The sequence below is a fragment of the Gymnogyps californianus genome, chromosome 2 (genome assembly GCF_018139145.2).
Source record: "Gymnogyps californianus isolate 813 chromosome 2, ASM1813914v2, whole genome shotgun sequence".
NCBI classification, from domain to species: domain Eukaryota; kingdom Metazoa; phylum Chordata; class Aves; order Accipitriformes; family Cathartidae; genus Gymnogyps; species Gymnogyps californianus.
The window spans coordinates 15,587,824-15,615,129 of record NC_059472.1 but is presented as its reverse complement, the minus strand read 5'-3'; the positions used below and the strand labels follow the sequence as shown (position 1 = coordinate 15,615,129).

At 39.3% G+C, this 27,306-nt stretch overlaps 1 protein-coding gene across 1 annotated transcript; it reads right to left on the bottom strand.

Moving 5' to 3' along the window:
* Positions 1–274: 274 nt before the first annotated feature.
* RAD21 (RAD21 cohesin complex component) lies at positions 275–25,517 on the bottom strand. The gene is made up of 14 exons (XM_050891654.1): positions 25,432–25,517; positions 18,021–18,194; positions 16,017–16,146; positions 13,695–13,794; positions 12,623–12,729; positions 11,539–11,742; positions 10,808–10,933; positions 10,489–10,611; positions 9,017–9,240; positions 8,524–8,689; positions 7,997–8,148; positions 6,287–6,436; positions 4,768–4,851; positions 275–2,101 (listed from the first exon to the last, which is right to left on the bottom strand). The coding sequence occupies exons 2-14, from the start codon at positions 18,162–18,164 to the stop codon at positions 1,910–1,912; spliced, it is 1,902 nt and encodes a 633-aa protein (XP_050747611.1). The 5' UTR covers positions 18,165–18,194; positions 25,432–25,517; the 3' UTR covers positions 275–1,909.
* Positions 25,518–27,306: the final 1,789 nt, after the last annotated feature.

Genomic DNA, 27,306 nt, shown 5'->3' with positions numbered 1-27,306 from the left:
TGGCATGGAGATGAATCACATTTTATGGACAGTCTCCCCTAATTTTCCGCACAGACATTCCTAGCGTAGAATGCTTGAACAAAACCACAGTATGGCCAGTAAAATAACTCTTCCTTCCTAATGGCAAGAAATCTATTTACATATTCAAGCTTTAAATCTCTCAAAGAGCTAAATCGTTACACTTCCACTCCTAATACCAAAACAAACAACCTGTAAATGCTGGGTCCCTGCTACATAAATGAAAGGTGTTCAAACAAGATACAGAGCTAATACATAACAGCTTATAACACAACTTTTATTAGAAAAGTTATACATAACAGCATCAACTATTTTCAAGAATATTAACCTTGAAAAGCAACAAAAACAGACTAAAAATGTGTAACAAGAAACTAATGACCTTTTCTATAATTAAACATTCAAGTTATCTACAATGTCTCTTTTTACAAAGGGGAAAAATCATGGTTTTACAGGCACATCATGTTGAAAATAAAGCTGCAGTAACTTTATACAATTAACTTTTTCAAGGATTATTAAAACATGGTCATCATGTAGTCTCAGATTTTTTTAAACATTCACATAATTTTACAGTTGAGTATACACTGAAATTTCAGAGTCCCAAAATTATTTCACAAAAGTGCCAACATTAAAACCAGAACCTTCAGTGTGAATAATTTTGCCCTAAAAAAAGTTAAGACAGGTTTCCATAATCAACATATTCACATAATTTCTGGTGCTACCTGGTCTAACAGTAAAGCTTCATTCTTTATAAGTAAAATCAAATGGGACTTCTTTTGCAAAACCGATAAAATGTTTTGAACACAGGAGTGTGCATTATTGGAAAAACTGATACTAAAACCATAAATATATCCAAAGAGCCATTAATACACTACACAATTAAGTGGAACTGTGCCCATTTGTACTGTATATTCAAGTTTGTTGCCCTTTCGGTACAGGTGGTATCTGAATTTAGCATCTTTACAGAGGCAGTCGGTTCAACTTCTCTTATTCTTATCTTCATATGCCTGCTTAATAAAAGTCAGATAATTTACAATCTAGAAGTCTGTTTTAAAAAGTCTGGAGTTTATATACAGCTCTAACAAACCTAAAGCATTTTGATATCTTAAAGGTTTAAATGAAATGACTAGAGTTTTTATTTGACGCTTATTAACAGTAATTAGCCATTATCAGTAGTGGACCATAATGAGGTGATAAATGAAAAGGAATGTCTCATCTAAAATGCTTAACACATGTTCCATCCTTTCATGTATGCAATAGTATCACGTAGAGGAAGTGCTTTCCACAGACACCCGTTTCCCCTTAGCATCAAGGGCTACAAAAATCTGACTGCAAAAATGCAGTGACAAAGCAAGCTGACATGTCAGGCACTACCTTTCATATTGGCAGCTTTAAGAGACCCACGGTATGCACAAAGATCTAGGGAAGGGGAAAAAAAACCCACTACTATGAGAAGCAGACCGAACATTTTAGACGAGTTTGGCAAAGTTTTTAATCAGACAATAGGTTGGCCATTCAGGTTTACTTGTATAGGTTAAAAATATCACTATTGAATCAACTAGTCAAATTATCGTAAGACATTTCCATTGATACTCAACATTACATGCACCAATATTGCACACATCTGCTCTGAGTTGTTAAAACAATCTTCATCTGGGTCCTTGAGCTGTCTGGTTTCTGCAGTTGGAACTCAAGCCACCCACTCCAGCAGTTTCACTAAAAATTTAAGTGGTAAATTTAAAATACAAAAACCAAAATAACCCAAAAAGAAAACCAAGGACTTTATACAGACAATAAAATCTAAATTTTCAGCAATGGTCTTGTGGGCCCTACAGATGGGGCAATACACGTACGCACTAGTGAAACGAACACTAGCTCTGCTGTATCTAACCATTCAAATAATATGAAATCTAGGACCAGGTGTTGCAATGATGTCACTGTAAGGCTCCTCCTGTGTCAGCTCTATAGCTTGCTGCTTTTTAAGTACCAGGAAACTGTAGAATTTTGCAGCTGCTTGTTTTCTATTCGTATTTCTGCACAGCTCAAGCAAACTGATAGATTCCGCTCCAGTCTTAGCAAGAGCTCTCTGAAAAACACAAACATTGATACCACAAATTAAATAGAGAACTACATACAAACAAGAATGTCCGTTGACAAGATTCTGTTTGTGGTCACCCCCAGGACACCGTGAGGGACTGGGAAGGACTTGACATTGGATGGGGACATTACAACATGTACATGAAAATCTCTATATGGATCTTATCTAAATGAAACCAAGCAGGCTTCCCAGAGATGTGTGAAAAATCACTCTTGAATCTGTGCAACTTATTCCAGAAACACTGTAGTATAGCACAAGATTTTCTTTCTGTACCAATAGCTAGCCAGTCTTTTTTGACTACAGGACAAATTTTTAAATATAAATAAAAAATCCTGGTTTTTTTCTCAAAATAAAAATAACTCCAAAAATAATAATGATCTATTGTTTAAAACAAAATTTCAAGAGCTAATGTTCTTTAAAAGATGCATAATTTTCCCAAGGTGAAAGCCTGTTTATTTCTAAAACTCCTCTGTTTGTCTGAAACTAAGTACCCAAAGTTGCTTACATTTTTTCAAAGTCTTGGCCAGAATATAAAAAAATTCAGGAAAATACATCTGTTTGCTGGCTAGAACAACAACTGACGTCTTCAATTTAAAACAGAACCGTCTGCTCTGGAATATCTACTAGATGAAAAGATATTAGGCTGGCCAAATCAAATTACTTCATATTAAACAGATCTTAACTTCGAATCTCATTACAGACTTAATGTTTCAGCCATCCAGTGTGATGCTCTTTTGGGCATATGGAAGAAAGAATTGAAAAAAGCTAGATATGGTCCAAAGAGAATTCTGAAGCTCTTTTCAGAAATTGTGAGGAAACACTCAGAGAGGAAAACATTACACATCATTACCGACTAAACATCTGTATACTTTAAAAATTACTTTTAAGTAACAGTTGGACTGGTTTGGGCTGGGACAGAGTTAATTTTCTTCACAGCAGCTCATATGGTGCTATGTTTTGGACGGGAGCAAAATGTTTTTGTTTTGTGGCAAGTAGGCTGGGGGTGCACAAGAAGTTGGGAGGGGACACAGCTGGGACAGCTGACCCCAACTGCCCAAAGGGATATTCCATACCATATGACATCATGCTCAGCAATAAAAGCTGGGGGAAAGAAGAGGGGTGTGTGTACGAATTCGGGGTTATGGCATTTGTCTTCCCAAGTAACCATTACGTGTAATGAAGCCCTACTTTCCTGGAAATGGCTAAATGTCTGCCTGCTGTTGGGAAGCAGTGAATGAATTCCTTATTTTGCTTTGCTTGCGCACATAGCTTTTGCTTTACCTATTAAACTGTCTTTATCTCAACCCATGAGTTTTCTTGCTTTCACCCTTCTGATTCTCTCCCTCATCCCACATGGGGTAGTGAGCGAGCAGCTGTGTGGGGCTGAGCTGATTACCAGGGTTAAACCACAACAACAGTTTAAAACAATCTTACTTAAACTAGCAGAATTCTTGCAGGTATCCAAAAGAACTAACTTAAATCACATTAGTTTACAATGTAATCTGAACTAAATTTAAGTGTATTTAAGTGTCATAAAGGCCATTTAGGATTTTAAAATTAAGGTTTCATTGTTTAGAGGTGTAAGCAAGTAATTCTTACGATATAACTCTAGTAACATTTTCCAGAAATGTAAAGCTTTTGCTTGATTATATCATACTTTTGAGAGACTTAACAGAATACGAAATATTACTAAATCTCAGTTTACTGAAAACTCAGCAGCATTTCTCCCCGCCCCCCCCAATCCACTATACTGGAACTTCAGAGATACGATCACAACAGTGAGCTTTTATCAGCAGAGACGGAGCCTTTCAATTTCACAAAAAAGTGAGGATGACTTTGGAAGACAAAAAACAGCTTAGAGAGATGGAATTGAAACACTTCAGTGACAGCATAATCTCAGGAGTTGCCAAAATGTTTAAGGGAACAAAGGGGTAGGAACCGTGACCTAGACTGAAAGGCAAAGGTAGCTCAAGAATGTATGAAGTACACATTCAGAGACCTATATGCAAACAGACAGCAGTTTGCACTTAAGTTCAAGTGTATACTAGGGGTGTTCAATTATCTTATCAGAAACAAGCTCTTTAGTTCTAGCAAGCAAGAATCCATCCTACAAAGATTATCTGTCTGTGCAGACTGAAGCCACATGCTGAAAAGTAATGCCGCACCTCAGCCAAGGTCAGATTCCCACAGTTGTTCTAGATTCAGACTATCATAGCATGGAAGTTTTCAAACTAGCCTAGTCGGCTGTAAACATCCTGTAGAATGGTTTTATCCCTATACCTTGATGGGGTTTGCCTAGGGTCACATAGCACCAAGTCAGAGGTGCTAAGGTTTCATTAAAAATGCAGTCAAACCCAATTATTTTAAAATTTGAATTTCTGGGAGTCTTACTTGCACACCAAGTGTGGACATAAAGGTTGAAAAACACTTAAGCGAAAAATTTTGCTTCAAATGTTCTTTGGAAAAAAAGGGACAATTATATTATGATTTAATCAATTACAAGCTTTTTTTCTTCCCTTTAAGACAGAACTGATATTTTAAGCCTGTAAAATCTACTGCAAAGAACGCTCTTTCTTAAGCTTTTAACTCAAGTCAAAAGTGTCAGTGGGCACACTTAAAAGCTACTTTAAGAGAAAGCAAATTATCATGTGTACCTGAAGCCCATGAAGCATTTGTTGAGTCCTCTTGTTCCATCTCCTTTCTTCTTGATCCTGATCACCCCCTGTGCCGTCTTCTTCCTGCAAGCAGCCAAAATTCACGCATTTACAAAACAATCTTTTCATCCACTGAGTTATGAAATGAAAGAGGTATTTCTAGATATCACTGCAGCTTTTTCTTTTCATCAAGCCAGAAGGTTTAGACAACTTGAGTCACAGGATACATCTAGGAGAGGCAGGAAGTGGGATGGAGGAAGACACACATGTAAGATGATACACCGTAGTAAGGTTGCCTGCCACTATGATTATACCTCAAAATGTTATGCTGACAATTAGTAAAACAAAGAAGTTCAGTCATGACAGCCGAATGAGAAGAGACACTTCAGTCTAATCTGGGATTGCTAGTACTGAACACGGTATCAACAATGCTTTTATTTTGCAAACATTAACAGACACAGACATGTTCTCATTTCACTGTGGAAACAGAACCATTGAAAAGGAAAATAGGTTGTTGCTAAAAGCTGCGGAGGCCGGCTGTAACAACTCAGCTCCTCATGTCCTATGAAGCACTCGCTTACACAGAACAGTATTTGTTTATGGAAATGTGTTATATATGGCTTTTAAAATAAGAACTTTATTTCAAATCAGCAATTAAAAAAAATCACCATGAAAGTGACACATGCAAGCAGTATCGGCTTTGTTTCCAGTCTTAACTCAAGAACCTCAAAATGTGCAGAAAAACTGGCCAATTTTTTTTATTCCTCAAAATTAAGTCAGTATGTATTTCTTCCTCTTCATTGTACTACTTTTAAAGTAACATTTCTCTGCATCCAGCAACATCCTGAAGTGGTCAAGCAGCTGGACTAGATGGTCATTGTAGGTCCCTTCCACCTGAATATATTCTAACAGCTTTTTACATTGCTAGGAGAATCATTTCGACTAAAGTAATTCGCATTTCTTTGTACATGTGACTTTTTACAGAAAGATACTTCACTTCCAGATACATTATTTTTCCAACAATAAAACAGTTTTTAAAAAACTAATTTAATATTATGCATTTTGGGTGTAAAATAAAAAAAGAATCAATGAAGTTTGTTTTGATATCCACAGAATATTAAATATTGTAGCTAAGAAACAAGTTCAGTTATCACATTTTAGGATGTGGATGGTTTTCTTACAAAATCATACTTTTATTAAGTGGCATGAACTATTTAAAATGGAACCATAAAATTAAGTTCAAGACTTCTTGTATAAGGCATCATAAATATATAGAGTGGTTTAATCCAACCATGTGTGAGAACAGGAGAACCCTCTAAATCAAAGCAGAATGTATATGCAATTTATAAAATGGAATAATATAAGTAATATAAAATGGTCATGGAATAATTTTAAAATCTACATTTCCAAAGGTTATTTCCCAAGTAAGGACTAAAGATTTATTTCTCATGCCATTTAATGAATCCAAAGTCAAACAGTGCTGGGGAACACACAAACCCTTTCTGCATAGAGTTCTTACCTCCTCTTCCTCCTCCTCCTCTTTCTCCTTTTCCTTCTCCTTCTCTTTTTCTGGCAGAAGTTCTAGCTCTGGTATTAGCTGGCAGATGTTTTGGGGCTCCTCTGGAGGCATTTCTACAGGTGGTATTTCCAGCTGTTGTGATGGTGGATGCTTTAAAGAGTACACAATACAGTTAAACTGACAGCATCATCTTATCAGTGCTTTTACAACAGAATGCTGATGCTACAAACCAGTTTCACAAACCCCAAGTCTCTAAATCTTAGCCATTTGTCAGAATTTTTCATTTTTTAAAAATGAAAGGCAATTTGTTTTGTCTTGCTGTCCATACATGTATATAATCCTTTAGATTCCACTCAAACCAGAAATTATGATACCACTATAAGGAAAAAAGCTTTCCAATAACTTCACTTAGTCCACCATCCAAACTACTGATCTCATTTCTTGGATCTGCACATGCAACTTTAAAATCCCACGTAACCAGATGCAGTGCTAAATGAACACACTAACTCAGTGGAACAAGGCATCTTCAAAATATCAAAAAGTTGTTCCTTGCAATACAAGCATGAAGGCATTAAAACGTACGTACTTTGTAAAGTTTCCAAAAATGTTTGGGTGACTTTGGTGCTCAAGTATCATTCTCAGAAGATATTTATATCAAGAGGAAAATCCAGAAAAGCAGTTTAACAGGATTTGTGTAGTCAGTTTTAATAAAATTATATACAGCATTCTCCCCCTGAATCTATACACAGTTAAGTGTTTGCCAGTAAAGTTACCTTGACAGCTGAAACTGCTTCTACGCATACCCTAAAAGAGCTCAAAATAACCTCTGTTTTAGTCATACAGCAGGTATCGCTACAGGCACATTGCTAGAAGCCTGATCTGGTTGGTGTAATCAAAGAATTCCCAACACACACCAACAGCATTGACTTCAGCACAAAGTACAGTCGATGCCAGTTTCACCCAATGACATGGCCAAGAGGGGCAGCAGCTGCCACCCTTTTTAATAAGATAATGTAACATCTAACAGTCTCATTCTACAGCAAACAACCTGTTAGCCAAGAAACATGTGAAAAGTGGGGTTAAAAAATGCACAAATATGAGAAAGACAGCATAAACCAGGACTGTTCTCACCACGTAAGCATTCAGAAAAAGAATACACCTTTCATTTTGCTCACTTCCTCTCACCTTCACAAATATGGCTTCCTTTCACACTGCATCACAGCTTTTACAGAAGAGATAGATATGAGCTAGTTTCCAAGTCTACTCATAACTTAACTAGGAAATCTCTCCTGAAGATCCAAGTTTTTCTTTGAACCTTTAACCCTGGAACACTAGGACTATCTTAAAAAAGAAGTTTGTGCAGCTAGCACAATCCTTTCTTCATCAGTGAAAGCTGTTCGCATACATTTGCCAAGCAGAACTTGATAGCTTTGTAAGCCATACACTTTAAGCCTTGAAGGCTTTTTCTGGAGGAAACAGTACCATTTCTTTATTCTACCTGCATTTTAAATGTTTCAGTAAGCTTTCCACTTAAGAAAAACATCATAAAGACTACCCAAGGACAGACAGTGATTCTGATGCTACCCAGCATATCTCACAACACCACAGAAAGCTAGCGCCTCAAATCTGTGTCACTTCCTGCTCAAAAGACACTACCCACTTCTCATTCTAAAAAAAATAAAAAAAAATAAAAAAAAGAATCTTACTCACAGGTAACACTGGCTCTGGTTCTACTTGCTGCAGTTTGCGTTTAACACCTGTCTGAGGTGGTGGGGGTGGCATAACAGATTCATCCAGGTTGGTTCTGCTGCCTTCCATCATTGATTCTTGTAAACGACTTGGTTCTTCCAGAATAGGTTCATCTACATTCCACAGCAAACCCAGTTTCAGATACTTTGGCACAGTTGCAAATTACATTACTAAGTCCAATCTACTATTAATTTAGAATTGAGCACTCTTAACAGCCCGCATAGCTTTTGCGGTGACTTGAATAGAATTGATAGATATGCATACAACCCAATCCAATACCCACTTAATCCACTGGATCAAACCGAATCTCTAAGGATCTTCTACTTCTAGGCAAAAAAGCTATTTTAAGTCACAGACTATATATCAAGCTAAACAACCATTATAAAGCTCTTTGCTTCATTCATAATCTTTCGTGACAATATAAAGCACAAAAAAAAAAGAAAAACAAGCTCTGAGGGAAAGCAGAGCATCTTTGACAAGACACAAACCAATGACATCTCGTTGCTGCTGTTGCTGCTGTTGTTGCTGCTCCTCTCTGGGAACCTCTGGGTTTTCAAAGTCTTTAAGGAACTCGTCAAGGTTGTCAGCTTCTCCACCTTTCCTCCTCTTTCTTAGGTCTTCTGGTACCAGGGGTGTAAGACAACGAGTAAAGAGCTACAGGGGAAAGGTTACATTATTCACTATTGTAGTTCTGTGTCCTTAATTTCATTTCAGATCAAGTAATTATGGGCCATCTTTCTTTCCCATTTTTTAAGCTCCTCTCCAACAGCAATAACATTAAAAAAATTCATTTATTTCTGTTACTGACCAATATTTTAAGCACTGGTGTTATCTTAGTTGTTTTAATGAGGTGTTTGTTTTTTTTTTTAAATGATGAATGCTGCTATCACTATATTGCTATTCATATGCTGATGTTTACTATATATGAGGCACAATCCTAAATATAGTCCATTTAGAAACGAACCTACACAAAAACATTACCTTCAGTAGCCTGTTATTCCACAAAGGCTGTGCAGGCAGAGAGAAAAGCTTTTCAACTCCGCCAGTTTCTTTCCACATCATCAGTTTCTTAGTAGGAGGTGCCAAGTCCAAAGTAGTCACAATATCAGAGTAGTCACTTAATTGGGCTCGAATAGTCTTGCTATCCAGTTCTTTCACACTGTCCACAATCAGCTTTCTCTTCCTCTTTGCTTTGGTTTCCTTGACTGTTGAGATTTTTAGCAAGTAATGAAGGTTAGCTCAAACAGATACCACACTGTAGAATAATCTTGCAGGTTCTCTATAGGTCTTAATTGCCCATGTATAAAGCTGCCTCAAGAATCTAAGGCAATGTCAGCTTTGGGAGAAGGAATGAAAAGCTATAAGCACTATGAAACGTCAAGCACTATGAATGCTGTCCCATAACCTACAAATTCTTCTGTGTATACTCATAGTTCTACTGAATCTACCTAAGCCTCAATGTCCTCAGCTGAACATGTCTCCCTCCCTCATGGCTTGCTTGTCAGGCTGGTGTTCTTCAGGAGCAAACCCCTGAGATGCAAGGTCCCTCTGACCAAAGAGTCAAAATTCCACACCAAGTTTTTCCCCTAAGCCCTATCTGAGCTTTGGTAGTGTTAGTGTGGGTGGTTATCTTACCTGTACCTCTCATCCTGCTCTAGAATGACTTTACTGTAAATTGCTTACAGCCTGGCACTCTGCAGCAGACCCTGAAGCTCTGGCAAACGCTGTCTTTGCTGGTCCCAGCTGATCAGCTAGGACCTCTGTTGCTAGCTTGCCACCAGAGGGCAGTGCTAGGGCTTTTTAATTGGCCGAGCAGTAAATCAGGGCCTGGAGTTCAGTCTGAAAACACAGGACAAACTACATTTTTTCCAGATCTTATTTTTTTTCTAATAAAGCAGGGATCTGTTTATAATGAGCCAAATACAGTACCAGTTAAAATAAGAAAGTGTCTTGCATTAGAGAAAAAGACAAGGAATTTCACTATTTAGAACTTCAAATACAAAGATGCATCTCCTGAATTCAGCAACTCATTAAAGCTATGAATCACTAGAAGAGCACTCATTCTCCGTGTAAACAGTCACTCCTGGCCATCAAACATAGCGTATGGAGAACTGCGCTGCACTACAGATACTGTATTAGAATTAAAGACATGATGAGTTCTATTCCAACTCATTGTATTTTAACTAGCATGTTTATCAAAACCTACAGCATCATGCCGCTATACATACTGACTGCAGAAACTACAAACCAGTATCCTCCAAGACTATCAATGTAAGCTACCTACCTGGAAAGTACTGGATGGTTACCGTTAGAATAAAAGGAATTCAGCGCTTGCTCCCTGGGTTCTCTTCCAACTGAGAAGCAGAGGTAGCAGCAGTGCTAGACATTCATTTCCACTCCGTCAAGCTAAGGTGGTCTCTGATGACCCAAGTAAAATATTGCTAAATACTCACCAGTTATGTCAATAGGCTCCAGAGCAAAGGCTTCCTCTTCATTGGGAACAAGCGTTGTCTGATCAGTCATAGTTGGTAACGGTTCAACTGGATCTACCGAGTCTGGGCTGTCTGGTCCGCCCACTGCCGATAGAACAAGTATCTTGCACTATGTCAAAATATTAAGAAACTGTGCTACCCTTCCCATCCCCTCCTCCACACCTGGAAGTGGTTTACCACATTTCATACTTTTGAGCTCAACATGCTTGTAAGGAATTAGAATCCCAATTACATTAGTTGAAAACAAGTAATTCTACATCTAGCCCTAGATCATACTCACTTGATACATTATCATCATCATCCATATCATCGTGGGGAGGTTGCTCTGGCATCATTACACCACTTTCTGAGAGTGCAGGTGGGTCATCAAAAATACCACCATCATTATTACTGAGAAGTTTGTCATCTGAAACAACCATATGAAAGAATCAGTTCTGCATCCACAAATTCATGAAACAACTATACACAAATTTACAAAGTACAGACAAATTTATAAACACAGATAAAGACAGTCCAAAGGTTAGAGAAACCTATACTTTCAATGCTGACACAAAAGCAATTAAGGAGGGCTTTTTCAAGGCGCATTTCAGCTCAGATTTTGAGCTTACAGATAACCTTTATTACAATATACTTGCCACATATTCGCATCTTACCAGGTTTCTTAGTACTTCACAGAGAAGCACTCAATACAACCCTCAACATATTAATTAAACCCTTGGAAGGAGTCAAAGAACAAGAAGAGTTGCATATTGATTTTTCTCTAAAGAATCTTACGTACAGAATGGAAAAAACTCTGGATGATTTAATTTTACTTCATTTGAAATATGCCAACACTTAACATGCTATGCATCATCTATATTGCTGTAGCACTCACAAACCAGAATTCCACTGCTGAAGGCATAATTTAGAGGGACCTTGGCAACAAAGGAAACAACCTCCCCCCTGTCCGCCCAAGAACTAATTATTGAGGCAGAAGGTAGGACAGAGGAAAAACAAATTTCTCAAACATACCCAATATTCCACCATCATTTCCTTCTCCAAAATTATCATCTTTGTATTGGTCTTCATATTCCAGGTGATTAGATTTCTCATTGAGGTGACTGGTGCTCTGTTCAGGTTCCAGTAGGAGATTGGAAGCACTGGTGCTGACTAGCATGTCATCTTCAAATGCACTACCTTCTCTCATCATCTCACGATCATCCATCCCAAAGTCACCTGCAAGAATACGATTTCACTGCTATAAATGCTAAAGAACCGAGATGCAAGAGACCTAGCTCATCAATTAAAGGCCCAAATGTAAGACCAGACTTCATTTCAAGTTATCTTAATTACAGACTTAATGACAAGATGTAAGGAATTATGCCCAGCAATACCATAGTGAAAATACCATTCAAACAATTATAAAAATAACCATCTCCTCTTCAAAGCACTTTATTATACTTATTTGAATTGATTTTAGCAAGATCCTACTAAATTTTAGCTGCACTGAAATCAAAGAATTCCAAGGAATTCAAAAAAGTTGTGCCTTATGCCTCGAGGTTGCACTTCACGTACAGAGAGCAAAGCAATACCAAATCAACACCACCATCAATACCTAGATTATACTTTCAAAAAGATTACTGAATTATGGATTACATTATTGTACTCTGGAAACTAGATATTCAAATACAACTGTCTTCAGGCTTTGATTCAGATCTTACAACACTGTCCTTGAAACGATACAGAAAGAAGCAAACTAGTCACCACTGACTGCTTCAGCTTTCGAAATCTCGTAACAGTTTCTGACTGAAAACATGCCTATGATTAAAGCAATGGCCGACTTCATATTCACACCACGTTTTGAAAATTATAATTGACATAGTACTTCACTAATTAACATGACTGAATATTCTTCAGCTTTATATAGGCAGCTAGAAGCTTGCTGATTATTAGAGGACAGGCTTTTTGGAAAAACTGACATGTACAAACTAAAAATTAAATGTATGGAAACACAGTATGTTTGATCTAATTTGTTTTGTACTTAGTGGGCATTCCATAGTAATTGCAAAACCATAACTTTACAGTTACCAAAACTACCAAAACACGAGATTTTTACCAAAGTCATTATCCTGGAGGATACTGATGTTGCCTACTTCTTCTCTCATTGTAATTTCTTCCACTCTACTCTGGTTCAAACTGAACTGCTGGGCCACATCGATATCACTTAAACAAACAGAAGGCAATTATTAAAAAATCTCCGTTTAAAAAAAAAAATTAACAGATAAAGCCTGCTTAGATAAATGTGAAATTAGTTCCTAAAAAGTACACTATACACTTAAGTCAACTAATGAAAAAGCTGATGGCGAATACAGAATAGAAAACACTACTTAAAACAGTAAGACCATTCATGGTTAAAACCTATCATCCAAATTACATTAGTTTCTGGGAAACATATCAGTAACCTCTCTTACTCCTTGCTGTGTTGGGGTCACTAATTTTAAAGGCCAAATTAATACACAAGAAAAGACTTCCCCCCCTTCAACTTCAAAAGCTATTAATATAATTTATCAAAAAGTATATCTAGTAACAGTACCAAGTTAACACTCTTTGTGGTGTGTTAAGGCACGTTTCTTAGAAGAACACAGAATTTTTATGTAGTTTCAAATTAGTATATACTCTAATTTGAATATAAACAAAATAGAACACTGAGTAAAGCAAACTGTATCCCAGAAATTCCATTATGAATAATCCAAAAGGGTAACATCAATTTTTTAAAGATCAAGAACTATTCAAGTTGTATACTTGTTATTATGTTTACAAGTAACCCATTAATATTAAAAAGTTTTAAGAATTAAAAGTGCAACTACAGAAGGTCAAAAAGGACATTTCCTTAAAACTAATCTTGTCTAACCTGAGAAAGTATGCGATGTAGAGTGCCTTGCACAGAAGAAAAAAGAAAATGATAATACATATCTGAGTTTTTCAAAAGCTTCTGTAAGGACAGCTTTAACTTCGGTTAAAATTACATGCTACTATGAACTTAAAATCAATACAAAGATGATTGCGTACCTCCTTGGCATATTAAAAGACTTAAGAATACAAGTTACCTACAGACTTTAAAACCAGGTTCTCCTCAACTAAAACCAAACATCATTTGCATGGAAATAAAAAAAACAAACCAAGCTTACTCTAGATCAGGAAGTGGTTGGTCAAAATCATGAAATTCCTCAGGTAAGGTAATAGCATTGTAAGCAGCCTCTCTGTTTTCCTCAGGTAAATCGACAACCCCTGCAAAGAAGAACACTCAGACATGAGTTCCCATTCCTTACAAGGAAGCATTTTTCCCTGTGCCTTCAGCATTGTTCTCTCTGCATGAGCTTCTTGTCTTTAAATTGTTGAATTGAACTGATGCTAGACACCTGTGAAGAAACTTTAGATAATGTTAGTATTGAGAGTCAGTCTAAATTCAAAATATATACCCTCAAGCCCTTGTACTGTTTTGTATAACCCTGGAAGCCTCAAATCACTCGATAATGTTATGTAGCACAGTGCAGAGCTGCGCAGCTAACACAGGTGTTGTGTGTCATCACAACACGATGCAGGTACCTGCTACAAAATCATTTTATCATGATGCTCCAGATGACCTAGTTAGTCCTATATTTTGGTTTGGGTAAAGCAGTGGCAACACGGCAGCCTGGTTTGGGTAAAGCAGTGGCAACACAGTATGACTACTTTGCTACTGGTCGTTTAGTCAGTTCAATTAGCTCTAAAAGTCCCAGCACAGTACCGACCGTACTTGGGCCACACAAACTCTTAGGCTTCTGCATTTAAAAAAGCTGGATTACCTAAACCACGTACATACCTTTTCTTATCCGCCTGAGATGCTTAATCTGCTATTGAGTGGGCAATCTCAGAGCATAACTATCAGATTAGGCATCATACAAAAACAGTGCCAGTAGTTGGTGCCTCTCTTTTATTCAAAGGCTTGGCGGTCAGGACACTGGAAAGTGCATGGGAAATGCAGGTTCAATTCCTTCTGTAACTTGCAGAAGATTTGAGCTCTATGTTCTGCCTTCTGACCCACACAACACAGGTAATTCTGAGGTACAGATACTTCAGAAACACTCTGCCCACTGTGTTCCCCTCCGCAATGGATAATCAAAGAACCACTGTCCAGAGAGACCAGGAACAAGCATCAGTCTGTAGTTTACTCATGTTGGTACTTGGCTAGGAATGAAGAAACCTAGTCCATCCTTTCAGGGCTATCCAATATTTTTACCTGTTGGCTGCTGAAAATAAAACATGTAAATGATTCTGAGAGCAGACAGGATCAATACAATGCCTAAGCCACAAGGCTGATAAACTGAGAACAAAGACAAGTGCCTCAACTTGTTTCAGGTCAGCATGCCAGTTTTTGTAAATCTGGTTTTCAGGCGCTTCACCTTCTACCTGCGCTCTGTTGGGACTGGGAAAATTGAGAAAACAGATTGCCTCGTGAAATCAGACAAATGCATGTGTTCTCATCACCCGGGGAAGTTAAATGCAATAGTAAACAAAAAAATGGCAACAGTCAACAAATTGCCACTGAAAGCTACATAAAGTTCAATGCCTGAATCACAACGTGAAGACCAGGAAATGAAGATAAAGGCATTGTATACCTTAACTTTTCTCAAATTTACTGTTGCGCTGGCTTTCAAGAGTTGCCTTTAAAAAAAAAAAAAATCTTCTTTAAGCTCAGCTTTTAAATCTATTACACTCACAAACTTAAAAAGGTAGAATATGATTCAGCAGCTGTGAGTATCCAGCAGCGTCACTGCCACAGCTACACTCCATCTGGAAAAAAGTTTCCCAGGCCAGAATTAAAGAAAACTATCAACCATGTGTAAGCCAAGTAATTAATTGCTGGACAGAAAGTCATTTCAGGTGTTAATATGGCTCCCTGTCTTCATGGAAAATCTTAGAGTAAGCAACAATAGAGGGGGAAGTTATGTGTCGCACATACAAAAGGAAAAATATCTTTGTTGCGCACATTACAGTTCACATTATTTCCAGAAACTAAAATGTGAAAGTGGTAAAAAAAACAGCTTACTTCTACGTTTCTTTTGTAACTCATGGCAAGGCAATCTTTACCCTTGATGGAAACAAGCTCCCTTCTGTGCTTCTATTCAGTACACGCAACTGGCCTTTTTCAGACTTGTGACAGAAGGTAAAAACCATGTAGCATATTTCCATTTAACATCATACACCAACAACAGCCAAAATCATAATTGAGATTTTACTGAATCAGCACTAACAGGAAAAGTTTTTGTCCAGAATTCAATTAGATGTTTTTCAGCATACAACTCAGTCACACAGCCAGCCTGAAGCTGCACTAAAGAAAATAACTTCTCCTATAATCCTATATAACTTTATGTAACTCTTCTACAGAGATAGGAAAGTAGAATTGTATCCCTTAATAAATATCATTATATAACAAAGTAACTTTTCAGAGTGTGCTTAAAGACAGATACCTGGACGAAAAGCCATCTTAATCTTAATGAAAGCCTCATTACAGTCTGCAAGAAGATATTTTGCTTTCCTGTGGTAGATTCTAACAACGCCTAGTAAGAGATGTCCTGAGGTTCGAAGTGCCATCTTCACCTAAAAACATATTGTACAATCAGTGAATTAGATGTAGCCTTACTTTTTTTCCTTTAATGAAATTTCATACAGCTTTGCATGAGTTTTTCAGTAACATCAAATATCCAAAACAAGTACAAAAATCAGCAGAAAACTGAAGAAAGAAAGAATGCAAAGTCTACAGTTCAAGATGATACTCTACATATAATTTATGGATGACCTGGCAAATATTAGTAAATTAATGGCAGCTCACTCCAGGAATTCCCGAACGCTGCTCTGCCTAGTAAAAAAGATGACAAGACAAAACCCATTTTACCACATCTTTTTCTGACAACTTTGTTACTTTAATTGTGAAAAAGTGAAAAATACAAAAATTTGGACAGCCATAAATTACAATTTGGTTAAGCAAAATTTGGTTAAAAATTGTTACTTGTTACCTCTCCATCTTCCATCCTGCAGTTAAGGAGAAAATCAGAAAGAAATAGCGGAAGACATGGGGTGTCCATAAACAAGCACTGTCACATTAAAACAAGTTTAAGTTCCTTTCCTCTTTAACCTCACTGCTCTACTATGTAATCAAGTATCTGCTGTGGGAACAGAAAACCGATAAAAAAAAATCCAGGGAAGGACTCTTCTTAAGTACTTTAGTCTGAAAGAGCATGAGACTTGTGTTGAAGGGTACATGGAACAATTGTCTCCCAGAAAGATTAAGCCATACAAAGTTTAACTTCAAACTCTAAGAATTCAAAGTTTTTATTGCATACAATGTCTTCCTAAAATTCCAGCTGATGAAAGAGTTACACAAAGTTAAATATATGAAAGAGTGCCTATCAATTTCTTCTTTTTCTAAAACAATGCTGCAGCTCACTAGTGAGTCCATGAATGTTATCATCTTCTTTCTAAATCCTTCCAGAGCTGACACTGAAGCAAATCACTGTTCTGGAATAGTAAGCATCTCTGTGATTGTACTATACATTTTTTGCTTATACTTAACAGTTCTTCCAAAATCCAGAGTAGCATTATAGAAAGATTTTTATATTTGTATCAACTAAAAAAAAGGAAAAATAAGTTTTCTTTCTTTTTCAAACAGTTGCTTTTCTTATAAGACATTCAGACATCTGTTAAGTGACAAAAGTCACAACCCTATCAGTCCACTAGTTCTTAAATGGAAAATTTCATTTTCATGAGCAGCAGAGGGGAAAAAAAAAAACATTTAAATACCCCAAGTTCCTCAAAATTTCCTCTGGTTTCACAATAGCCATTCAGAAGTGTTAGGTTCTTTCAGTTTTGTTGCTATCTATTTGCTTCCCAGAAAACCGGAGACTAAAAGCTTCAAAAGCAAGGCTTTTACACTACAGTGTAGTATTTTTATTACATGGAAAACTATCCTCATGTAACCAGTAACATTACAAGCTACCACAATACTTCAGATCTTTTTGCTGTAGTTAAGCAGAAACATGCTTTGAACTTAGGTCACAAGCATAAACAAGAATATCTTAAGTATTATTTCTACAGCTCCCAGTAACAGCAGTACTGGAAGAGTGTCATCATAAGGCCTTCAAAAGTTAATTCTTAGAAAGCCTGGGCTTTCCTCTCTTCCAAACGTTTGCTTCTAAATGATGCATGGTACATCAAGATACAAGTTCTCCATTTATACAAAGCAAAACGTTTTGTAACTAAATTGCATGATACTTAAGCACTAGAAAATTGACAAGAAAATACTCTTCAGAATCGAAGAGTCAATAGAGTATTTCAAATCCGAACAGACCTTTCCACCATTTAAAATAGCAACATTAAGAATTTTACTTGTTTCAGTGACCCAAATAGTAACTACCATCTGTACACACAATTTCTTTTCACTACAAGATAACATTACATCAGTGTAAAATAGATACCTTTGGTGAAATTATACTCTCCACGCTGCTCTCCAGATTACATTCAAAAACATGGGCTTTGGTTAGCTTCTTATCCCAGTGGGCCGCCAGCCAGATTTTGGCCAGCGGCCCACGCTTGCTCAGGACAAAGTGGGCATAGAACATGGTCCCAGATGTCTAAAACAAAGTGCAAACCTGTAAAGAGAAAGGCAAGTTTATTTTTTTTTCTAGAAAATTTTTTATGAGGAACATCCTTGTAAACACACCCTTTATCCACAGTAAGCAAAGCACATGTTTGCTTTTCAATCATTAAGGTCAGACTATTTGTATAAAATATTTAAGAAGCCAACACTTAAAAGTGGTGGCCATGTAATACCGTATGTATTTACTGCAGAGAAAATATAAAGCAGGAAGAACAGCAACCAATGACCATTTACATAATTTAGAAATGTTTACCATTGCGCAAGAAAAAAAATCTTAAATATATTAAACTTTATGGTAATGATACCAAACTCATATAATGCAAACAAACATTTCTCAGTTTTCAGTCCACAGTAGTTTTCTACCACTTCCATTTCTTTCTACTCTTAATTCAGTAGCTACTACTATACTATACCAGTGTATATTCTACATTGTTTCAGTAAAACATTCAGCATTATAAAATACACAGTCCTAAACTTTTTGGACTTCACCATATTTTCTTAAACAGGAAGTACAATTATATCTTCATTTCTGAATAGACTGCTCTCCATTTCATAATCCTTTCAGTAATGCTTCATATTTTTTATTTTAAGTGTTGATAAAAATGGCAAGAAAATTGACTGCATTATTCCAAACTTCCTGAAGATTTAATTTTCTTCTTTCTTCTTCACCAGAAAAACAGACTTCCTTTTATCTACTTATCTAGTAACTACCTTCTTACAGCTGATAAGATGTCAACATATCAAACCATGGGGAAGCAGAACAGCATGATGTCTTATGATCTAAACATGCCAATTTCATGCATGAGGTAAGCATATGATTCAGTTCAACTACAAGTTAGGAAAACAAAAAGTTTGCTTTAAAGAGGTGGAAGATTCTCCACAAACAGCTTTTTCTCCAGCAATATCTGTAACTAGGGAAAAAGAAATGAAAGAGAAGAACAGGAGAGATGCAACAAGTGCATTTCAGTTTTTACCTCCTCCATGCCTACAGAAAAACTGCTAGAGGAAGCACAACAACCTAACAGTAAAAGCATGGCAGTTTAATCTGGGCAGAGCCAGTGTAAGGCTCAGTTTCTAGCCATAAAAAAAACCCCAGTGTTTCCCAAATGCATGCCAACAACTTATAAGCAAATAGCGAACACAGGGAAACACAAAGCATTGGTAAACATGACAGTCAGGGAGAGATTCTCAGGAAGCCAATTCCCAAACCATACCAATTTACTTGTAGGTAAAAGAAACAAGTTTCAAAGCAGCTAGGGCAGAGCTGTTGATATTTATAGGGTATGCTTCACAAAAAAGAGAGAAGCACAATTGTGACTGCTAGAAAAACAAGTATGGGGCAAGAGAAGCACTGGCATTACTGGTTTGGTGGAAGCAAAGCCAACCTCTAGATATCTGGATAACACATGAAGAATTGTAGATCTAGGGGTAGATCTCTGAAAGTAAAGGCCAATAACTTTTTTTTTTGCAGTTTTTTGGGGGGGTTTGTTTTGTTTTAATAAATGGGATTTGAAGGAATATAAAAGATAGGGAAAATCATCTTTGTAGTGGTACCATACTCCGTACTTGTACCCACTCATAGGTATCGTTCAACATGCAAGATGATGAAAGCTTTGAATTTCAGCTGCATTAAACAGAGAACTGAGTTGTTTGGACAACAGAACTGATTATCAAGCTTATCTGTCTTAATGACGGACTGGCCACTCATTCTGTTCATAATCAAGAATGGACACAGTGGAGAGGATTTAAAGGAAATAAAGGCCATGTTCAGCTTCAGCTTGAGTTAACACAGTAGACAGAAAGGATTAAAACTACTCTTAGGAGTGAAGTTGATACCTTTGAGTCATAACAAAGCTGCAGATTAACAAAAAGTTAAAATGCCGTTTTTATTTGTTGAGATTGTGTGGTGGCTAAGGACAGCACTGCACAAAGATGGACATGAGCAAGCTTTTCTAGGAAGCACAACGAAACAATTTTGGAAGTCTCCTTGATCAATAAAAGTTATCTAAGGGAAGGTATTCTACTTCCCCCTCTCTCCCCCTCCAGTGTTTTTTGAAAGACATCACACTGTCTCAAAGGCCAGCAGACAATTCAATCCCTTGTGCATTTTCAAAGGCCTCACAGTGTTTTTGTATATGCAGAGACATAACTTTGCAGCACAGCATTTTGGTATCTTGAGTTGCTACCACAACCATGCACTGCTCTGGCAACAGCAGGCCTGTAAATTACCCCTAAATATGAGGAACAGGGGAAAACACAAACATACAGTTAACAAAATCACTTGTACTACTCCACCAAAAACTTCCAACAACAGTTGCAAAAGAAGGTACTTTGATTCATAGTTTGGCACAATTATTCACCAATGTTTTACAATCATTAAAATACATAGCACGTGCTTCACGAAACTTCAAACATACAGTTAACTGTAACCCTGAAAATATACTGAAGATTTCCTGTTAAATGTTAAACATACCATTTGGACAACTCAGACAGAAACAACTTACCACTTTAAATCCCAGATAGCAAGGCTAATGCAAGTGTAAGACAAACAACTATCTAAGACATCTAAGAGGAAGCAAGGTTCCCCAAAAACCTGAGGTGTCCCGATCACACCAAGGCTAATGATTTCACAACTTTCTTTTTTCCTTTTTTTTTTTTTAAACAGACACATTGTTAACTTCTTGCTGTCTTAAAGAACTGACAATCCAAGTCAAAGTACTCCACATAAGGGGGCTTAACATATGTGACTGGGTTTCAAAGCATGTGCTTTGTTAGCAATTAAATCAAAGAACAGAGGCTGAAAACCATTGCACCTCAGGAAGGCAGAGAAACAGTAAGTAGTCACCTGTGTTTGTGGTGTTTCCCAGGTTTGACTACCACTCAGTACTGGAGTTATGAATCAAACTTAAAACTTGCTTGTAAGGCTAATGAGAAGATTATACTACATGTGCAGGGTACTTAAACTTTTGGAGTGAATAAGAACGAAAAATAACTAGCTTCTGACAGAGGTCGTCTGTTTCTCTTCATCCATTAATGAAGCCTTGCCACAGCGAAATACATGAAGAGAAACAGTGACAATCAGACTACAAACAATTTTAAAGTGTGTTTTAATCTGAACTGTTATTAACAAATAATACTTCTATTCCCTGAAGCACTAATTTCCTGACACAATATGAGTCTCTGCCACTTCCAAATTCCAGCAGATGCTCTGCTCTGCATGGTAATACCTGGGTTACAGCAACTGTACAAATCCCACCTTCAAGGTTCTGAGCTGCAGCAGTTCAGCTACTGTTGTTTAGAGCATCAGCACAATTGCTTGAAGCAGGCCCCAATAGTTGCTCTCACTTTGTCCAGGCTTTTTTCTTTCTTTTCAGATAATCCTTTTCCTTATTTCAGGCTTTTTGTCTGATCTTTAATTCATAGGGCAGTATGCTGATGCAGTGGCATAAAAGGAGAAGAAATAGATTTTCTGGCATAATTCAAGACTGGGATGAATGTTAAAGGAACCAAGAGTTTCTTGGAGTGGCAGAGCGCTCATGCAGACATGCAAAACATATGTTGTTGGCTGCAAAAGCAACTCATAAGAATCCTCAAAAGAAAAAGGGTAGCTGATGGCTCTTAAAAAGCTTGTAAGGTAAAATATAACTGTTAATTTTTGAAACTGACTGGATATGAACCAGGACCTTAAAACTTGTTCTAAGAACTTACTCATTTTTCTGTCTTGCTTGCACTGCTCTGAGGCAGCAATAATATGTACCCACACAAGATCAGGTGGGACCAAATCCCGATCTTGCCAAACTGTGCTTTTAAAAGACTTTAAACTTGATATAATTATCTTTGAATTTGCTTCAGTGTGCCACAATTGTCCTCAGGTTCCTCTGCCTAAATTGGTCCTCAACAATGGCATAATCTTATTTTTAATATTTTTCTTTCTATAGAAGTGTAAAAAAGGCTATAATTCTATACACAAAGTAACTGAACATGTAAAGTGAAACTAATACAATACAAATAGTACACAGGGTCTGATCCAGAATCTGCCTGTTTCATTCCCTCATCTGAGTATCTGGTAATTGATCGTCCCAAAGAAGCAACAAGAAAATTGGGTAGATGCTACCTATGAACTTCATCTTAACCACCAATTCACAAATATTAAGTCTTAAAATCCTTGTGAGTATTAGAATGGCTATTTAAACTCTGAAAAGCACTCTCGCGTAGCTTGAGTCCCATCCTTCAAGACATTCAGAAAGAAGCTTAATGAACTAACAGCTGAAAATATTGCAGACAACAGATACAATATTTACTGTATTTTAATTTGACAGTGGTTCACTCTAGCCCATTAAATCCACTTGCCTGTTACTCTACTAGGTCAGGTTATGTATACACACACCAGTTCACAGGTTAAGTTCAGTCTTCAATTTGTTTTATTGTCACCTACTTTTGTTCCTGTTGTAAGGCTACTCCAGAACTACATTCATCCACTGATCAGCAGATAACTTCCATACTACAGTTTAAAAATCAGCCAGTCATTTTAATTCATTTGTTCTTATGCTATCCTTCAATCTCTCTTCTCTGCTGGTTCCCCCCTACACACATATTTTCTTCCTATGCTGTCCCTGTTTCTGTTTTGCTAAGCCAAGCCAGCCCTGGGTGATCTGGGGAAGAGTGAGCTCACCCTGTGCACCTGCAGCAGTCCAAGTTGGCCCTGTTGAACTTCAGAAGTCCAGAAGGACTACCCTGACCCTGCAACTGTACTTTGTGTTCTTCAATTTTAACTCATAATCCTTCACTATACAGTCCTTCTTACATGTCTAAAACTTCCCTGGTGCAGGCACTTACTAATGTTGTCTCACTAGCAGGTTTCATTAGCACACTGAACACCTGGTGCCACTGAACAAAAAAAAATTAATCACAGCACCAGTCTTCACAAACTCCACTCCTTACAGCTCAATGCCTCTTTTCAGCACTACCTTACTTCATCTCCTTCCTTCAACCACCTTTATAATTCTCTAGTTAATCCGCATTTTTCTGAATTTTAACATATTTCTTTGTGGCACCTGCAGCTTTACTGAAGTTCAGTGACAAGTCACCTCAATTTCTTATGTCCACAAAATCAATTATTGAAAAGATGAAATTGAACTAGTCCAACTTGACATACCTTTGATAAATGCATATAGCATTTTAAATTTGTCTCCAGGTCTTGGTTTTTCCATTAACATTTTTTCTGAAATCCTACAGCTGAGGTTGCACTACCAGGTCTATAATTGCTCAAAACACACCACTACTTTACAGGAACTGCATTCACTGTTCTTCAATTACAATATACTACGCACCTACATAATCAAATTGCTAGAACCAGCGCCCCACTAAAGTTACTAACTCAAAAGGCAGATCACTCAGAATTATTGTACAGAGTTTGAGATTACTGAACCCTATGAACACCATCTAAACCTCAGCAGGTATCCTGCCCTTGCCCCTAGATTAAATATGTCCACTCATCCAGTGGAAAAGAATCTTTTTAATTTTAGGCCCTATCTCAATTATCCCAACCTGTTTTGCGCAATTCCAGTTCCAAGTCAAACTAATACACTTGCAGAAACCATGTACTCACATACTCCTTCAATGTACATAAGTTGAATAAGAGAATAAATTCTTTGTGTTACTCCATCTTTTGCAGCAGTTATTCCTTTGCACTGTTCACCCAAAGAGCCTAAATGTAAAAACCTAACTTTCTAACATTCTGCCTCAAAGAAGTTAAACTCATTTATTAACTGAGGCAACTATTCTCATTTCTGTGGGAAATCCCATGATATCAGCAACCCTGATGGCAAGACAGGACTAATTTAATTGTGTGGTAATTTAAGTTTACTGTAGGTCTCACCAACTTTTTGCTCCTCCTTTTATTCCCCCCACCACACTCACTTCCTCTCTAGTTAAAACTTTAGATCAGTGGGCTTTGTGTTTCCAAGTTTCACAGAATGTCAAATATTTACAAAAAAATCTTCACAAAATAAAATGCAAGCTTGGCCCTACTAATCCTTTGATGTTTCCCCATTTTCGATGTAACGAGTTTTACTGAGGAAGAGATTAATGAAAGCATATGCTTATTGCACACATTCACACAATGTGGGCCTAAATAACTTCTCCAAATTTACAATATTTTCTTCCATGTGTCTAAATTTAACAAAAAGCCATTTTCACTGAAACAGTGCCATGCCAGTAAGTCACAGTGACCCCAAACTTCCTTTGTTATTGCTAAAAACACAACACCTTGTTTTATACTTAACAGAAGCCTTTCATTCAGGATCAGAGAGAAATCATAAAAACTATGGCAAGACTTATATCAGAGTGTCCATAGGAGCTGCTAGAGTAAGATCTTAATTCTTCCAAGAGGTAGGCATTTTTAAAGGGGCCTTTTATTTGGAGATCAACAGTCACAGTGCCCAGAAGGTAGTTCATGTTACTAGTCAGGATTGCAAGAACTTTCAATAGTCTGCTTTATCCAAGTGAAAGGTTAAATTACATTAGAAAATAAGAGACAGGCAGATGCAACTTTCCTCCTCTCCCCCTCCCCAGACTGCAGCAGCCCCGCAGCTACGCCGTCCCTTTTGCCAACCCACAGCTGAGGATCTGATACATTATCCCGGCCACCGGACCCAACACGTTGCTCCCTCGGCTCCCCCGTGAAAGCGGGGAGGTAGGTCACTGCCCTTCCGCGCGTGTGACCGCTCCAGGCTTACAGACCGTCTCCACCACGGAACGCACACCCCCCTCTGCCTCCTCCCCGGCCGCACGCTGCGCTCCCCCCCCGGGGCTCTGCCCGTGTCGCCGCCAGGCCGCAGACGGGGCCCCGCTGTGCCCGACCTCGGCGCAGATCACCCCAACCACCCGGCCCCGCGACCCCAGCCCCGGCCCCGCCGCAGGGTCCCGGGCCGGCCCCGCTGCCCTGCCCCTCCCGGGGAGCCCCAGGCGGCGCCGGGCACCAGGCCGCCAGGCAGGCCCTCACCCTCCGCTTCCCTCCCGCTGCCACTCGCCCGCCCCCGCCGGGAGGCCTCGGCCGAAGAGCCGGTGCGGCCGTGCCCAGCCGCAGGGGACCGGCAGCCGAGCCCGAGTAGGCCGGCAGCGCCCCGAGAGCCAGGCTGCGGCCGCCCCCCCCCCGCCATGCCCCTTCGGACGGCGGCAGCGAGCCGGGGCGACCGGCAGGAGCGAGCGGGGCTGGAGCCGCTGCTTACCGTGGTCCGGGGCAGGGGGAGCCTGGTGCGGCGGCTGGCAAGGCCGGGCTCGGTAACCGCTCCGCTCCTCCTCCCCGAGCCGAGCCGCTCACTCAAACAAACAAGATGGCGGCCGCAGCCCTTCCTGCCGCCCAAACCAGCCGTTCAAATCGGCAGGATGTTTACTGTTAAAATGCCCCCTCCTCCCCCCGGGCCCCGCCGCCGCCGCCCACTGCGCCTGCGCGCCGCCCCGCCACTCCGCGCCAAGGGGCCGCGAGAAGGCGGGCGCCCAGTGGGAACTGGCCAGCTGCGCATGCGCCCGTCCCCGGCGCTCCGGTCGGCCGCCCGAGAGAAGGGGCGGGGCAGCGGGGATGACGAAAGGTCGGATGAATGACACCGGCACACAGGCTTCGGGGGGGCGGGGCCAAGGCAGGGATGGGGGTAACTGCGCCTGCGCGGTTCCCTGAGCGTTACAGCGCCGTTCCGGCGGCGCTGGGGAGCGGCGGCAGGCGGAAGTGGCTGGTGGGTGGGCGCGCGCGGTTGCGATGGCAGCGCGCGGCTGCCGGGGCGGGCCCCGCTCGCAGGCCCGGCCCGCTCGCGCTCCCTTGCGGCGGCGGCGGTGGCGTCACAGCGGCGGGGCACGGGCACGGGCACGGGCACGGGGCCTCGTCCCGGGCCGCGTCCTGCAGCGGGGTCAGGCAGCCTGGCGGGCCGGGCGGCCTGCCTGCGGTGTGCCCGTGTGCCTGACCGGCGCTGTGCGCCCCGCGGTGCTGCGTGGTCGGGCCCAGCCTGGGGACCCCGTTCGGTCAAGGGTGCGTAGCGCAACCGTCGAGTCCCGCGTGGGCTCCACGTGGGGCCCAGCCTGGCTGCGTGTGGTGCTTAGCGCTCCTTACCCAGCAAACAAAAAGCGCTTCCTTGCAGGTGACTCTGAATTTTTAGTTAACTTGTTTTAAAACAAAAGAAGAAGTTCTCACTTAAAACAAACATCATTTTTTAGAGCCTACTTCTTTAAGGAGGTTAACATACCAGGTCTTCTTTCTGAGCTTTGCAGCTTTGTCCTCTTTGGGATGCTGCAGGTGTTTCTTTTATGCTGTGGGGGTGTTTGTTGACTAGGTTGGGAACAGCTGCATGCACCATGCATTTTCTTTGTTTGGACTAACCTGATTTCAACAGGATTTAGAAAACTTTTCTTGTTTCTGATTTGCTGATCTATGATAATCACCTGGGATGTAACAGAGAGGGAACTGTGGCTACAACTGGACTTAAGCAGAAGGAGTTAATGGCTAGGTAAAAGGAATGGAAAGGTAAAGCAAGGAGGCTGCGTTTGAGAATAGGATTTTTCTGGTCTGAAGCTACAAGTACATAAAATAACATTCTAGATCAACAACAAACAGTCTTTAGCCCAAAGACACCCCAAATGCAAAAACCTTATTAAAATAACCTCTCAGAAATAGTATTTTTTGTGTAATGGGGCATCAGTTTACAAAAATAATGTTAGAATACCAAGAAAATCTGCCTCCCAAGGGTTTAAGAAGTATTACTGCTATTTGTGACACTCACATCAGATAATATATCTTAGTGGATGATAACAAATAATATGTAAAAACATGCAGGCTCAGTCCCGATTCTCTTTCCTCAGGTTCAATTTTGCAGATTTCAACATTCATTTTCATTATTAATATCTTACTAGAACCTTTATTCAGAACAAATATTGATTCTCTGTATGCCCCACATAGAGTTCTGCTAGGTATAGTAATGTTTCACGGTTTTTTTTCTGCAAGAAAACATCTGCTGTATCACCACTATTTATTCCCTCGTCTATCCCCATACAAAATGGGTTAGTGGTCCAGGCATTGAACCAGGGAGTGTCTAGGCTATAGGCCGTTGGACCATTGA